Here is a 14,891-nt window from a genome sequence, read left to right on the forward strand (position 1 = left end):
TGTCTCTCTCTCTACACCTACCATATCTATCTTCTATGTATCTACTATATCTATCTATCTATCTATCTATCTATCTATCTATCTATCTATCTATCTATCTATCTATCTATCTATCTATCTATCTATCTATCTATCTCATCTCATCTCATCCCATCCCATCCCATCCCATCTCATCTCTCTATACCTATCATATCTATCTTCTATGTATCTTCTAACTATCTACCTACCTACTTATCTATCATCTCTCTCTACACCTATAATATCTATCTATCTATCTATCTATCTATCTATCTATCTATCTATCTATCTATCTATCTATCTATCTATCTATCTATCTATCTATCTATCTATCTATCTATCATCATCATCTATCTATCTATCTTTTTTATTTAGTGTATGGCATAGAGTACTTGGATAACAGTAGTAAAAATATATAAAAGAAGCACATAATACTATGGTACATGGAACCCAAAATTTTTGTTGCTGAGACAGTCGCTAAATGAGTTTTGCCCCCTTTTACAACCTTTCTTGCCACGGCTGTTAAGTGAATCACTGCCGTTGTTAAGTTAGCACTGTGGTTGTTAAGTGAACCTGACTTCACTTGTCAGAAGGTCGCAAAAGGGGATCACGTGACCCAGGGACTCTGCAACCATCGTAAATCTGAGTCGGTTGCCAAGCGGCCAAATTTTGATCACGTGAATTTTGATCACAGATGCTGCAATGGTTGTAAGGGTGAAAAATGATCATAAGTCACTTTTTTCAGTGCTGTTGTAACTTTGATCAAATGGTTGTAAGTCAAGGACTACTCGTAATCAATTTTGTAAGGTGTGAGGAATTCAAAAGCTAGCTACAGGTCATGTTTTAAAATACGTCGGCTGCTGAGAATGGAATAAGTATTCTATATATTAACACCTGGCCTAGTGCTGACCCCCCCCCACTCCCCTCCCCTTCTGCCCTGCTGCTTTCCCAGGACCCTTTGCAGGACAGGTGTTCTCTGGCTTCTGTGCTTTCCTCTAAGAAGAGACACCTGATAAATCATCAGAAGTTAATGATCAAAAGGCTTATCTGAGCCTTTTCGTTTATAAATGTATAAGACAAAAGAGAAATAATAAAGCCACTGGATAATTAGTAACCAGTCCAGTCCTGAAACGTTGGGAACCAAGCTGACCCTAGATCTCCAGGCAGAGTCAGGGCGACTTGGGGGACGAGAAGAAGGGGTCACCTGAAGGGCAGGTAGCCTGGAAGCTGAAGCCCAGGAGGGGAATTAGCGAAGGGAGGTGACGAGTGGGGAAGGTCTCCCTAGCTGCCACAGAGGAAGAGGAGGAAGAAGCCCAGAGCTTGTCTGCTTTGCACCACAGGTAAGGATCCCAACTAGGACATGCTTGTCCTTTGCTAGGGAGGGGAGCTCCCTCAATCTCTGGGGCAGAAGGGCTTCTGGACTCCCGCACTCTCTCTCTCTTCCCTTCCTTCTGGAAGAGGGGCGTCTGCCTTTGCACTCATCATCCCCTGCCCGGTGTGGAAAGAGAGAGGGCTGCTCCCAACAGACCTCCAGGGGCTCGTGTGGGCTTCACGTTTTCCAGGGGAGCCTTTCATAACATGCCTGGTATGAGACTCCTCAGTTTTTGTCCAGACAGACCTACGACCCACACTTTAGCGATGGCCTGAATCAGCCCTTTAGAAAAGAATAAAAAACCAGCGTAAAACAGTGTCAGGAAACAGCCCCTGCATTGATCCAGGAGAATGAAAGCAATATAAGGTGGGGAAGAGGCATTGAGGGGAGGGGTTTCTATCCTGTACAGAAACTGTCAGGAGTCATGACTGGGGGTGGGGGGAGCAGTCACAGTGCTAATGTCAGGCAGCAAAATGTGTCCCCCCAAACGCGTTGCCCAAGAAAAGAGGGGCCTCATACAAAGGCTTGAATTAATCCTATGGGATTATTCCCCCTCCCAAAATTCAGCTACCTGTTTTTAAGCTGGTTAGTTGTAGAGTAACTCGCTTTGTAAGTTGTGTGTTTGTGCAACTCGCTTCATCGTGTGCTGTGGGTTACAATTAGTACAGGTGAAAGGTACTTCTGCCATCAACACAGCTCTTCGCAGCTCTTCATAAACAGCTTGCTCCCTGTTGGGTTCTACGGGGTTCCTGCATGCAGTTTGCTCCGAGCAATATTTGAAATGCCCCCCCCCCCAAAAGAACAGAATGTGGAAGGTTGTTTTCTGCTTTTACTGAGAAAGGATTCCCCCCCCCCCCAGATGTGCCTGAAATGTCCATTGCCCCTCCACCCTCTTTCAGGATGTCATGGAGCGGTCGAAGTTGGATCTCATGGTCAGCCTTGGGATAAACCTCTGAAGTTTAGGTTAGCTGGGATCCCTAAACTACTCCTGGGGTCATCTTTCTCTCACCAGGCCCCTCTCCCTTCGCGTTGGACTGCACCTTCCATCCTCCCCAGCCAATGCCTCCTTCAGAGGGATCCTATTGGGGGGGAAGGGGTCCCCAAGTGAAGGAGGAAGAAGACAAGAGCCACGGACGAAGGGAGAGAGAAGGGCGAGGAGAAGAAGACGAGAGGCAAGAGGTGCTCTTACTGTAATAATCTCTCCACCACGGCTTTCTGGTGAGCGGCTTCTTCTGGGCTCAGGTTTTCCAGTTCCTTCATGATTGGAGGAGTGAAATCTTCCCCCTCGTCCGAGGTCTCTTCCTCCGACATCCTGGACTCCCCCATTCCATTGGGAAGATGCGGGATCTCGCCGCAAGGCTCCCCCTTCTCCCCTTGGAGGGCCGCCCCGAGCTGTTGGCTCTCCCTGTGGTGGTGCAGTTCGGACTCCGCCAGAGCCTTGATCAGGGTCTCCTTGCTAAGCCCCGATTCCAGCAGGGCTCCCAGCAGCTCCACCTGAAGATGGGTCAGTTTGGAGACCATGGTCCCGACGGCCCTCCTCGCCTGGAACCTGCGCGTCCCACGCCTTTTGCCACCGAGCTGCTTTTGGGGGGCTACATCATGCTTCCGAAGCCGGCCGTCCAGCTGTCAGTGGAGTAGAAATGGCCGCAGGTCTTCTTCTGGTGCACCCCCAGTCCCAATTTCCCCGAGACAAAAAAGAAAACAAAAAGGAAAGGAAAAGCTGCCTCAGTCCCCCCACCACTGTCCTGAGCCAGTCCTGATAAAGGGACCCTCGCCTCTCTGTTTACATTGGAGCAATGCAAATTCTCCAAGGTTCATATTTATCTGTGTGCTTAGGCAAGTAGCTGAACTTTGGACTTCGGCATTGCGACAGCAGTTCACAAAGTGCGTTAGGAGGGAGGGAGGGAGAGCGAAAATGGGGGAGAGGAAGAGAGAGGAGGAAGGCTTATGGAGAGAAGGGCCAGGGACGGACAAGGACGCCACAGCCTCTGGCATTTGTGGGGAAAGGAGGTTCCAATCGAGGCGAGAGCTTGAGGGACCTCACCGTAGAAGCTCCATGGGAGATTGGTATCTCAGGTGGGCCCTCCAACCTCCTCTCCCTCTCCCTCTCCTCTAGGTTAACGGAGAGCCACCTCCAGCCTGGATGGGCCCTGTTGCAGGACAGGCATTGAGGGGGAGTATGTCCCATACTCTGCTGCCTGCTTGCTGTGACTTTCTTGGTGTCCTCGGCATGGGACCTTCTCCCTTGAACTGAAGGCTGCTTCACAGACCTCACCGGTCTGTTTCCTTCTTTGGCAACCAGACTCCAATCGGAACATCCCTCTTTCCTCTTGTAGGAAAGAAACAACTTTAACCCCAAGCACGAGGGATGGTGGTGAAACAGAACCTTGGATCATGGTTCGTTCCAGTTCTGTCGTGGGTCATAGAAAAATCACGTTCTCTGTGAAAAATGGACACAGGGTGGAGCTACTTTTCCCCCTCACAAAACATGGCAAATGGAATTGCACAATTGTGCTCTTACTGTCCTCAAAAACAACCTAGAGATATAACAACAACAACAACAAACACATTACATAGACCTAAGGCACCTTGAAAGCTAGTAAGAAGATAGGTTTGATTTGTTTTAGTTCAAAATATTGGTTTTCCCGGTTGATCATTAACTTGTGAACTAATATTATTGGCTGGAATTTCACAATAATTGTGTTTTTCTTTTGATCTAGTTTCCCTTACTAAGGAACTATACAATAGCTTTGTAAAGGTTCAGAATGAATGCTACAATTACTATTGTTAATCAATGAATTGTGCAACAATCAGTTGCTAGAGGCATTTGGCTTTAATCTGCAGTGGTTAAAGTGATATTTTACTGATAAGCCTCCCTCCACCCACTAAAAAAGAAAACAATAAAAGTTATTTTATTTACAAGATAGTCCTTGACTTATGTCCCTAACAGAGGCTGAAGAATAACATGAGTTGGGATCTTGGAGGTCATATAGTCCAACAAGCAGGAGACCCTACACCATTTCAGACAAGTGGCTGTCCAGTCTCTTCTTGAGTGATGGAGCATCCACAACTTCTGAAGGCAAGTCATTCCACTGATTAATCATTCTCGGTGTCAGGAAATTTCTACTGTGTTCTAGGTTGCTTCTCTCCTTAGTTGCTTCTTGTCTTGCCTTCTTGTGCTTTGGAAAATAAGTTGACCCCCTCTTCTTTCTGGTAGCCCCTCAAATATTGGAACACTGCTATCAGTCCTTGTAATTCATAACGGTTATAAAGCAGGTCAACATATGATTGGGCAGACCCATTTTTGCCACCTTTTTTGTAGCGGTCATAAAGGGAACTCCATGTTCATAAAACAAACCCATTGTTCCCTATGGATCTTTTTGTTGAAAACCTGAAATAAATGCCTGTTTTCAGCAAAAAAACAACACAAAACCACCAGGAATAAATGCCTGTTTTCAACAAAACCATTGTAAAATGTGGTCATGTGACCATGGGACACCCCAGACTCTTATAAATGCAAGCTGGGGGCCAAACTCCAGATGTGCAGTCTCATCCACCCACACTAATCATAATGCCCACCAGGAAGCTTTTATGGGGTAGCAAGTAAATTGTGGGTGGAGGGTGTGGTCAAGGCCGTGTCCTGATTGGTGCAGGGAGGAGGGGAGTGGCCAACATTGTATAGATGCTTAGTTGCCATGAGCTCCAGAGTAGTGTCCTACTAGAGAACTGATTCTTGGGGTTCGCTAGACATGTTTTAAGAGAGAATTCAACATTAGGTTAGGCCAGGAATGTCCAACCTTAGCAACATTAAGATTTTGTGGATCTCCACAAGCCTTAAAGTTGCTAAGGTTGGACACCTCTAACTTAGGTAGTGACTTTTAGACATGGATTTTGGAATGGCAGATGTATTTGAGTTTGAAACCTCCTGATAGAAACAACAACTGAATTCAGGAGCTACCTGCTATTTCCCTGTTGCAGAAAACCACAGATAGCAGTCTGCAATGCATACTTATGAATCCTTTCATGAAGTGAAAATACAATAACCCTAAAATCTATGAATGTAAGAGTCCAAAAGGGAGGGATGGTACGAAAAAGATGGGACACTGGGAGAAGAAGGCTGCCTGGGACAAGTTTTGGTCTCTCTGCCTTCTTGCCAATGATGCGAACTGTATCTGTGGCCTTCAACAACCTTGGCTCCAGATCAGCTTAAAGACACTCTTTAGATAGTCCAAGATTTGTGACCACAACTGAGCTCAGAATTTCTGATGCTAAGCAAGGCAGTTAAGACAGTGCCTCATTTTACAACCTTTTTGCCACTGTTATTAAACGAAGCTGCAGTTGTTAAGTGAATCTGGCTTTCCCCATTGACTTTGCTTGTCAGAAGCCAGTTGGGAAGGTTCTAAATGGGTGATCACAGGATGCCAGGATAATAGGACCGCAATAAATTCCCCCCAGTTGCCAACCATCCAAATGCTGATCATGGTTTGAAGTGTGAAAAAATGGCCAGAAGTCATTTTTTTTCACTGCTGTTATAACTTTTGAGCAGTCACTAAACAAATGGTTATAAGTCGAGAACTTATAGCAGTATTCCAATATTTGAGGGGCTGCCACAAAGAGAAGGGAGTCAATTTATTTTCCAAAGAACCTGAAGGCAGAACAAGAAGCAATGGATGGAAACTAATCAAGGAGAGAAACAACCTGGAATTAAGAAGAAACTTCTTAATAGTGAGAAGAATTAATCAGTGGAACCGCTTCCTTCGGAAGTTGTGGGCGCTCCATCACTGGGGGTCTTTAAGAAGAGACTGGACAGCCATTTGTCCAGAATGGGATAGGGGTCTCTTCCTTGAGCCGGGGGTTGGAGTAGATGGCCTCCAAGTGCCCTTCGACTCTGTTTTTCTGTCATTCTGCCTGCTTGTAATGATAATCGTTCATCTTATGCAATGACATTCCTCCAACTTAGTGGGCATAGCTGTGACTGGATGGAGGACTTAAGCCATGACTGTCTTGCAATGGACACCTTAGCATTTTGCCACCTGCAGGTTTATGAAAGAATAGGCTAATTAGAAGAATGGCAGGTCCTCTGTGCCACTTCCCTCCCCTTCCTCGGAGATTTTCCCCAGCGTCAGCAGGGCAGGGCTGCCAATAAAGCTGCAACCTTGACACAGGTGTGGGAGGAGAATGGAGGAGGTGCCCGTTTTGGAGGCTCTGCAGACAAAGGAGCTGAAGAAAAACAGGCAATGGAGGGTGCAGAAGAGAAAGGAGCATAGAGAAAGGCAAGGGGACTCTACAGGCTGGCCTTTCAGAGAAGAAAAAGGAAGGAGAAGAAATCCTAGAGAGAGAAGCATTAAGGCAGAAGGCAGAATGAGTTTTTCCTGGGTGTCCATTGATGGCTATCCAGCTTCCTCTTGAACAGTCCAAGGAACATCCCTGACTCTACTTCCAAATTGCTCTTATTTGTTGGAAAAGGTATAAGATCTCCTGCTTGAGCAAGGCATTGGATCCCTTCCAACTTTTATTTTTTGATTCTGCAATATCTGCTATCCTGCTTGGAGTCTGCCTTTGGAATCATAGAATCATTGGCTGTGGAAGGAATCTCCAAAGAGGCCAAATTGTCATTAGGAAAGAGCTGAGCATTTTGGGGAGTCATAGACATAGAATCATAGGCCTGGAAGGGGCTTTGGAGGTCTAGTCCAGGGGTCTCCAACCTTGGCAACTTTAAGACTTGTGGACTTCAACTCCCAGAATTGGGAGTCTTAAAGTTGCCAAGGTTGGAGACCCCTGTTCTAGTCCAACCCTGTGCTCATGGCAGGTAACCTTATACCAAGGGTGTCACACTCATGGCCCCCGGCCTGGATGTGTCATGTGCTGCCCCCACCCCTGCTCGGTTAGCAAGGGAGGGGAAAGTCCCAATGTGTCACATGACACCATGATGACATGAGTTTGACACCCCTGCCTTATACCATCCTGGACAAATGGTTGTCTAGTCTCTTCTTGAAAATCTCCAGTTTGTGTCCACCCACAACCTCTGGAGACAAGTCATTCCACTAATGAATTGTTCTTTCAAGAAATTTCTCCTTAGTTCCAGGTTGGATCTCTCTTAAATTTCATCTGTTACTTCTTCTCCAGCCTTTGGGGTCTTTGGGCAATAGGTTGACACTCCCCCTTCTTTGTGGCAGCCTCTCAAATATTGGAACACTTCTATCATAACACCCCTAGTGATATGACAGCATATCAAATCAATCCCCTCTTCTTTGTGATAGCCTCTCAAGTTCTCGAAGACAGCGATCATGTCCCCTAGTCCTCCTCTTTGTTAGAGTAGACATACCTGGTTCTGGCAACTGTTCATCCTAAGTTTTATCCTCTATTTCCCTAGTTATCATGCTCTTTCCTGCATTGTTTTTAGGGCCTCCACAATTTTTCTATATCATGACCAAAACTAGATGTAGTTCTCCAAGTGTGGCCACACCAGTGCAGTGTAAAGCAGTAGTAACACTTCACATGATCTTAAAACCTAAATCCCCCTGGTGATGCAACCTAGGGCTGCCTTGGCTGTGGCATCCACAGTCAAATTTCTATCTTATGGTACCTGTATTGACTGCTGTTTCCCCCCCTCTCTTTTTAGGTCTGTTGTGTAGCTCGATGGGCAAAGGGGATATAAACAGAAGCGTCTGTTCACTGGAAATAAAATCGGAAGTGGGGTCAGTGGCTCTGCCCCAACAAAGCAACTTTCTAACCCTCTGCTTATTCCATCAAAGGAATTGAAAGGTTCTTTGGCTCCTGCAAAATTCCACTTCATAAGTGCAATGGGGGCATATTTTCCTTCTGCTGAAGTTGTATACATATAAAACTTAAAGAAAAAAATATTCAAGAGTTGCCTCTGAATTTGAAATACCTCCAAAACAGATGATTAAGGCATTTATACTTTCTCTTTAGGGTTATAAAATAACATGCTGCAGTTTCATCATCAGACAATGGATTTTAATTTAACTGCCAAATTATGTTTTGTAAGAGTGTTGACTATTAGTATTTTAAGATAATTTAAATATTTTAATATTTTCACTTAAACTAGAGAGGTTGTGGTATTATACTGTTGCCTTTATATGAAAAAGATCAACTTTTATATTTATTTGATTTTTTTTTGTTACTTTTTAATCTGTCCTGTTATTTCTATCCTCTCTTAGTTTGTATTTTAATATTTATGAAATAAAGATATTTGTAAAAAAAAAGATGGAACTCATTTTAAATCAATTAACATGAGTGTGGCATGAGTATGTAGATTGAAGAATGCAATCTAGCACATACATCCTTATCTCCAGGGTGTCCACACTTGGCACTTTAAGACTTGTGGACTTCAACTCCCAGATTCCTCAGCCAGCAAAGCTGGCTGAGGAATTCTGGGAGTTGAAGTCCACAAGTCTTAAAGTTGCCAAGATTGGACACCCTGCTTTAACCCAACATCAGATCTGGCCAAAGGCTGGGCTACTCCGGCAGGCACCCTGATTTCAACGGGAGCAATTTATTACAGAGCAGAAGCTTTGGTGAGCTGCAGCGGAAAATCTAGAAGGAATCAGCACATGGTGGGGATTTTCCACTTTCCCTCCCAAGTCAGAAGGAGGCCTTGGGAAGCGTTTCTTCTCCTTTCCTTTTTTCTCTTTTCCTCCCTCCCTATTTCTAGTTCTATTTCTTTCTCTCCCTCTTGTTAAAAACAAACCAACCAAGGCATTATAAAGTGGTATTAACACTTCACGTGATCTTGATTCTGTCCTTCTGTTAATGCAGCCTAGAACCGTGTTGGCTTTTTTGGCAGCTGCAGCACATGGCTGGCTCATAGTTAAGTGGTTGTCCACTAGGACTCCGAGATCCCTCTCATAGTTACTACTACTGAGTGAGGTACCACATATACTGTACCTGTTCATATTGTTTTTCTTGCCTAAATGTAGAACCTTCCTTTTTTCATCAACGAATTTCATTTTGTTAGATAGTGCCCAATGTTCAAATCTGTCAAGATCCTTTTGTATCTTAAGCCTATCTTCTGGGGCGTTGGCTATTCCTGCTAGCTTGGTATCGTCTGCAAATTTGATGAGCTCCCCATCTATCCCCTCATCCAAATCATTCATAAAGATGTTGAAGAGTCCTGGACCTAAATCAGAGCCTTGGGGTACCCCACTGCATTCTTCCCTCCATGTAGATGCAGTTCCATTGAGGACCACACGTTGCAGAGAATCTCTCCCATTGCCCTCTGTCTAGATCAGGGTGGGCAAACTTTTGGCTCGGGGCCGCATTGACTTTTAAAATTTGACAGATGGGCCGGGTCAGCACAAGATTTTTTGGGAATCGCCCCCACCCTTCCCCCCCTCTTCTCCTCCTTCCCCTCCCCTCGGAGGCCCCCTGAGTCAGGAGTTGCTACCGCCGGCGTGGCTCGCGCGGCTCCAGTCCCGCGTTGCCTCGGGAAGGGAAAGGCAAAGGAAGAGCCGCAGCGGTGCTTTGCAATGGGAGCAGCGGCACCGGAGGCTCAGGCTCAGCGGCTCCTGGTTTTGCCTTTTCCTTCCAAGGCAACGCAGGACTGGAGCCGCACAGAGCTGCGCCAGCGGTAGCAACTCCTGACAGCCCCAGCCAGACACCTGAGCGGAGCCCGGGCGAAACTGCCTGTTGCTGCTGCCGGAGCACCGCCGGGTCGCCTCCTCCAAGCAGCCTGCCCGCCCACCGGGCTTCCCTCTGACGCGCAGCTCGGGGCCAGGCGCGAGCGCCCGTGAGTTAAAAGGAAGCCGGAAGTTGCTGGGAAGTTGCTCGGGGGCTGGGAGCAGGCTTTTAAAGTGCCGCCCGAGCAGGACCGCCGAGCCGGGAAGCGGGCACCAAGGCAGGGCAAGGCTCCACCAGCAGCGGCCTAGCTTTAGGTGGCTCCAAGCAGCCCGTCCCGCCCGCCGGTGGAACCCTTCCCGCTCCTCGGCGGGAAGACGCTCCAGCCTGCAAGCTTTGCCTTTGCAAAGTTTAAGCCTGGAAGCCCCGGAAAAAAAGGGGGATCTGCGGGACTCACCTTCGGAGAGGTCGCACTCGTAGGTAATTTCGAAATCCCAGCCGAGGCCTTTGCAAATTTCTTTTCTTTCCTACCCCTAGATCGCTCCGCACTGTTTTGCAGCTTTGGGGGCCACGCGGCACAGGGCAATACGCCACGCCCAGCGATTTTTTTTCAGGGGCGGGCTGGGTTGGACAGACCAATGGCAGCTATTTTTTTTCAGGGCGGGCCGCATTGGACAGACCAACGGGCCGGATGTGGCCCGCGGGCCGTACTCTTGCCCACCCTGGTCTAGATCAATGTTTCTCAACCTTGGCAATTTTAAAATGTGCGGACTTCAACTCCCAAAGTTCACATCACTATTGATCTGATGGAAAGCTAAACTTTCCCTTTTCTCTTAGGCATTTCACTTTCAATCTTTGTTATAGTTTAGATTCGGAAATGTTATATGTCTGTATTGGACTGAACAAGTGATTTCTTGTTAATTGTATTCTCTTTGAAGCTAACACGACCCTGTTGGTTCTGTTGCTATCTATGTCACCCATTGGGCAAAATAATGAAGCATTTGCCTATTTCTTAATGAGTAGGAGGCTGCACAAGACTTGGGAACTAGTAGCAGAGATGCAAGACCAAAGAGCTTCTCACCAAAGAGTTTCTGTGCAGCCCGAAGCGCCAAGCCGGCGTCTGTTGTCCAGCTTTGAAGTTGGGTGGGGTTGATCTTTTTTGACCTGGGAGGGGGGAAGAGGCTTGGGGGGAGGCATAATTTCCTGTCCTTGTTGAATGCAGAGAAGCTCCCTGCTCTTCATTTCCCAAAGCAAAACACGAGGCCCCACCTACACCAAGATGCAAATGGAGGAAAGATGCCGTCTCCATTCCTTCCCAGGACTGACGCAAGATCTTGCAAGAGAATGGAGATTCCTCCTCGCCTCCTCAGACTCAAGGCGGCATGTGGAATCTTGCAAGCATGTTGCAAACATGCTCCCACCCAGGGCTCTCCCCTCACTCCGTGGGGCCTTGGGACAAGCACCAAGTGGTGGGTGGTTCCCTGCCAACTCTTGGCCCCTTTCTCTTAGCAACCAGCCCCATTTCCTATCCAAAGAAGCCAATTTCCCCCTCCCATTGCCATCTCCTCCTCTTGAAAGGTACCCGGGGGACTCTATTAGACTACTTGAGAGAAAGTGGTTTGAAGACTGCCGCCTAAAGCCACCATATCATTATGATGTCTATACATTACAAAATTTCTCAGCTCTCCTGGGAAAGTTGGTAAAAAGGTTAATGATGTAATTAGTCTTATTATCATAAGCATAATGAATGGAATTGCCTCATTTACTTAAATGCTGCCAAGCTATTTGCTCCTTGCTGGACGCCTCCCCAAAGGATAGCATCTCTGCTAATCCTCCTGGCAAATTTGTTCCTTTTTTTCATGTGAAAAGCTGTGAAGGACTGCAAGACAAGCTGGAAGCCCCAGGTTCAGTTCTCTGCTGCAGAGTTCCAGTGGGGGTGAGTATGTGCAAATTCTCAGGATTGCAAAATGTAACCAACAAGGCTTCCTCTGTGTCGTGTCCGTCGAGAAAGGAAGCTCGGAGTCAGTGACTTGGTTTCAGCTCTTTATTGGCTCCTGATACAGCTTAAACTGGAAGGGAAAAACTGCGGCTTTTTATTCTCGAGCCGCGGCGGTCGCGACACGACACCGCTGAATCTCCCGCGATTAGTTTCCACCAATCGCGGGGATTCGCAGCGACCAATCAGTGCGGCTCGCCGACCAATCCGGTCGCCGCGCGCCTTGACCAATCGCGACGCTGGGCTACGAGTATGTAAATTGACTTGTACAGAACACCTCCCCTCTTGGTTCGGTCTCACGAACGTAGTCCCGTAGGTAGGCGGGCTTCGTACTTGTCTACTTGACTTGCGCAGCTTAGTTGTTGTTTGGTTCCCGGCCGGTTCGGTCGGGACTTCTGTTTCTCTTGGCCCTGTCGATGGAACCCCTGGAAGGTGTCGCTGGGCCTCTTGTTGCAGCTCCCTCCCGGTCTACCCGGGTTGGTCGAGCTGCGACTTTCGCCGCTCCTGCCTGGTCTTTCCGGGCTGGTTGAGCTGGCCTGGCTGTTCCTTCCTGGTGAGACTTCGGGCTGGCTGTTGACTGGTGAGTATTGCTGGTTATTTCCTATTTGATCCTCTGTGTCTTCCCTCCCTCTTGGTTTGTGTTATCGGGGTCGTCTGTGTTTGGTTGCGTGTCGGTTGTGTTTTTGTTCTTGATCTTATTTGATCGATGTGGCGTTTCCATGTTTGTCCGTCGGTTGTCTGTAGCCGGTAGGAGTGGGGTCCTGTCAGTTGGGTTATAGTTGCCGGTACCCATAGTGGGTCTCCGGTAAGGTTTTTTGCATAGACTGCGTCGCCTGGTGCAAAAACCCGGTGCTTGCTAGATGAGTCCGGGGTTTTTCCGGGTTGTATGTGGGGTGTAGTCTGTCGAGTGGTGACCTTAGTTTTCTCCCCATTAGTAATTCTGCCGGGCTTTTGTTAGTCGTTGTGTTAGGGGTGATATGTTGTATTAGGAGCATTTTATTTATTTTTTTCTTGTATGTCCCCGTGTTCGATCTTTTGAGGGTTCTTTTTGTAAATTGAACCATCCGTTCTGCCCTACCATTGGCCGGATGCGCCGTCGCTGTCAGTGCGTGTCGTATGCCTCGTTCCGCTAGGAATCTTTCGAATTCCAGCGAGGTGAACTGGGGTCCGTTGTCTGACACGATGACATCCGGGAGACCGTGGGTTGCGAAGAGTTTGTTTAAGACCTTGGTTACCGCATCTGTTGTGGTGGTCTTCATGTTGCTTACCTCCAGCCAGTTGGAGTAAGCATCCACCGTGATGAGGAATGTGTTCCCTTTTGTGGGCCCGGCAAAGTCTATATGGAGTCTCGACCATGGTCCCTGGGCGTTTCCCATTCTAAAATTGGTGCTGCGGGGGATTTGGTCTGGTTTCTTGGCAGCGCGAGCACTTGGCTACCCAGGCCTCGATCTCCTTGTCCATACCTGGCCACCAAGCATAGCTTCTGGCTAAAGCTTTAGTCCTCACAATCCCGGGTGCCTTCTTCGTAATAATTGTAATACCTTCCTTTGCAGTTTTTCGGTATGACCACCCTGTCCCCCATAACAAACAACCTTTCTGTAGTGACAGTTCTGTTTGCCGGTTTGGAATGTCCTGAATGCATCATCGCTGTCTTTCTCTGGCCATCCCTTTGCTACCCAATGTAATACCCGCGCCAGACGCTTGTCTTTATTAGTCTCTCGGGCAATGTCTGACGCGGTTATGGGTAGGTCCGGCAATGTCTCTATGCTGAGGGTGGTCGTCGTGGGAGCTGGATCGTCGTCTAGGTCGGGAAGCGGCGAGCGGCTCAGCGCGTCTGCATGGGAGATCGTCTTACCCGGTCTGTGTGTGAGCCGGTAGTCGTAGGGCGGCGAGGAACTCAGACCACCTTGTCATCCTGGGGGATAGGATGTTGGGTGGCCTTGTTCCCCGCCAGGATGCCTAGCAGCGGCTTGTGGTCCGTGATGAGGGTGAATCGGCGGCCGTAGAGGTACTCGTGGAACTTCTTTACTGCTGCGACGATGGCCAGTGCCTCCTTATCTAATTGGCTGTAGTTTCTTTGGGTTTGCTGAGTGTTCTTGAAAAGAAAGCGATGGGTGCTTCTTTTCCGTCTGGGAGTGTATGGCTGAGGACAGCGCCGACGCCAAATGGTGAGGCGTCGCATGTGGCGATGGGTAGGGTCTCATTATACTGAATGAGGACGGCATCCGAGGTGAGCAGGTCTTTGGTATTCTTGAATGCGGTGTCCTCCCGTTTCCCCAGGTCCATTTGGCCGTCCTGTCCAGGAGCCTATGCAAAGGCTCCGCCGCTGTCGCCTTTTGGGGCAAGAACACATTGTAAAAATTTAGCAGTCCCAGAAATGCCTGCAGCTCTGTTTTGTTCTTGGGTGTGGGGCTTCCTTTATGGCTTTGACCTTGCTTCCGGTTGGGTGGATGCCATGTCGGTCTAGGAGGTACCCCAGAAACTCGACTTGCTCTGTGTATAGCTGGCATTTCTCTTTCTTCACCTTTAGCCCGGCCCCTTTGAATTTTTCTAGTACCTCCTTAGGCGACCCTCTAGTTCCTCCTGGTTGGCTGCTGACACCAATACATCGTCAAAGTAGGGGACCACCCCTTGATTCCTCGCAGCAGTCTCTCCATGAGGCTCTGAAAATTCCTGGGGCTACGCTGACTCCAAACTGGAGTCGGTTACAACGAAACGCTCCCCGGTGGGTGACTATTGTTTGCGCCTCGGGTTTCTTCATCGACCGGCAGTTGCTGATAGGCTTGCGCCAGGTCGAGCCGCAAAGACCTTGCCCCCCAGCGAGTGTAATAGGTGTTGCACTACTGGGACGGGGTAGGCGCTTTGTTGCAGGCGCAATTGAGGGTGGCCTTATAGTCCCCGCAGATCCTTACTGACCCATCTGGTTTG

At 48.0% G+C, this 14,891-nt stretch overlaps 1 protein-coding gene and 1 long non-coding RNA gene across 4 annotated transcripts in view; one reads left to right on the forward strand and one right to left on the reverse strand.

Annotated features, from left to right (window-relative positions):
• HNF1A (HNF1 homeobox A) overlaps positions 1–3,248 on the reverse strand; it is a 30,571-nt gene extending 27,323 nt beyond the window's left edge. Inside the window, exon 1 of the mRNA XM_087943068.1 lies at positions 2,580–3,248. Coding sequence (XP_087799194.1) covers positions 2,580–2,911 — 332 coding nt within the window. The 5' untranslated portion in view covers positions 2,912–3,248. The remainder of the gene's footprint in view (positions 1–2,579) is intronic.
• LOC148129624 (uncharacterized) overlaps positions 1–8,258 on the forward strand; it is a 15,354-nt gene extending 7,096 nt beyond the window's left edge. Inside the window, exons 1-3 of one of the 3 annotated variants that reach the window (XR_015745290.1) lie at positions 458–1,358; positions 2,403–2,608; positions 4,341–8,004. This is a non-coding gene — a long non-coding RNA (uncharacterized LOC148129624). The other 2 variants (XR_015745288.1, XR_015745287.1) reach the window with 2 other exon arrangements.
• The last annotated feature ends 6,633 nt before the right edge of the window (positions 8,259–14,891 follow it).

Source organism: Notechis scutatus, chromosome 13, assembly GCF_049901735.1.
Source record: "Notechis scutatus isolate UNSWTSFEM ecotype Mainland chromosome 13, rNotScu1.2, whole genome shotgun sequence".
NCBI lineage: Eukaryota > Metazoa > Chordata > Lepidosauria > Squamata > Elapidae > Notechis > Notechis scutatus.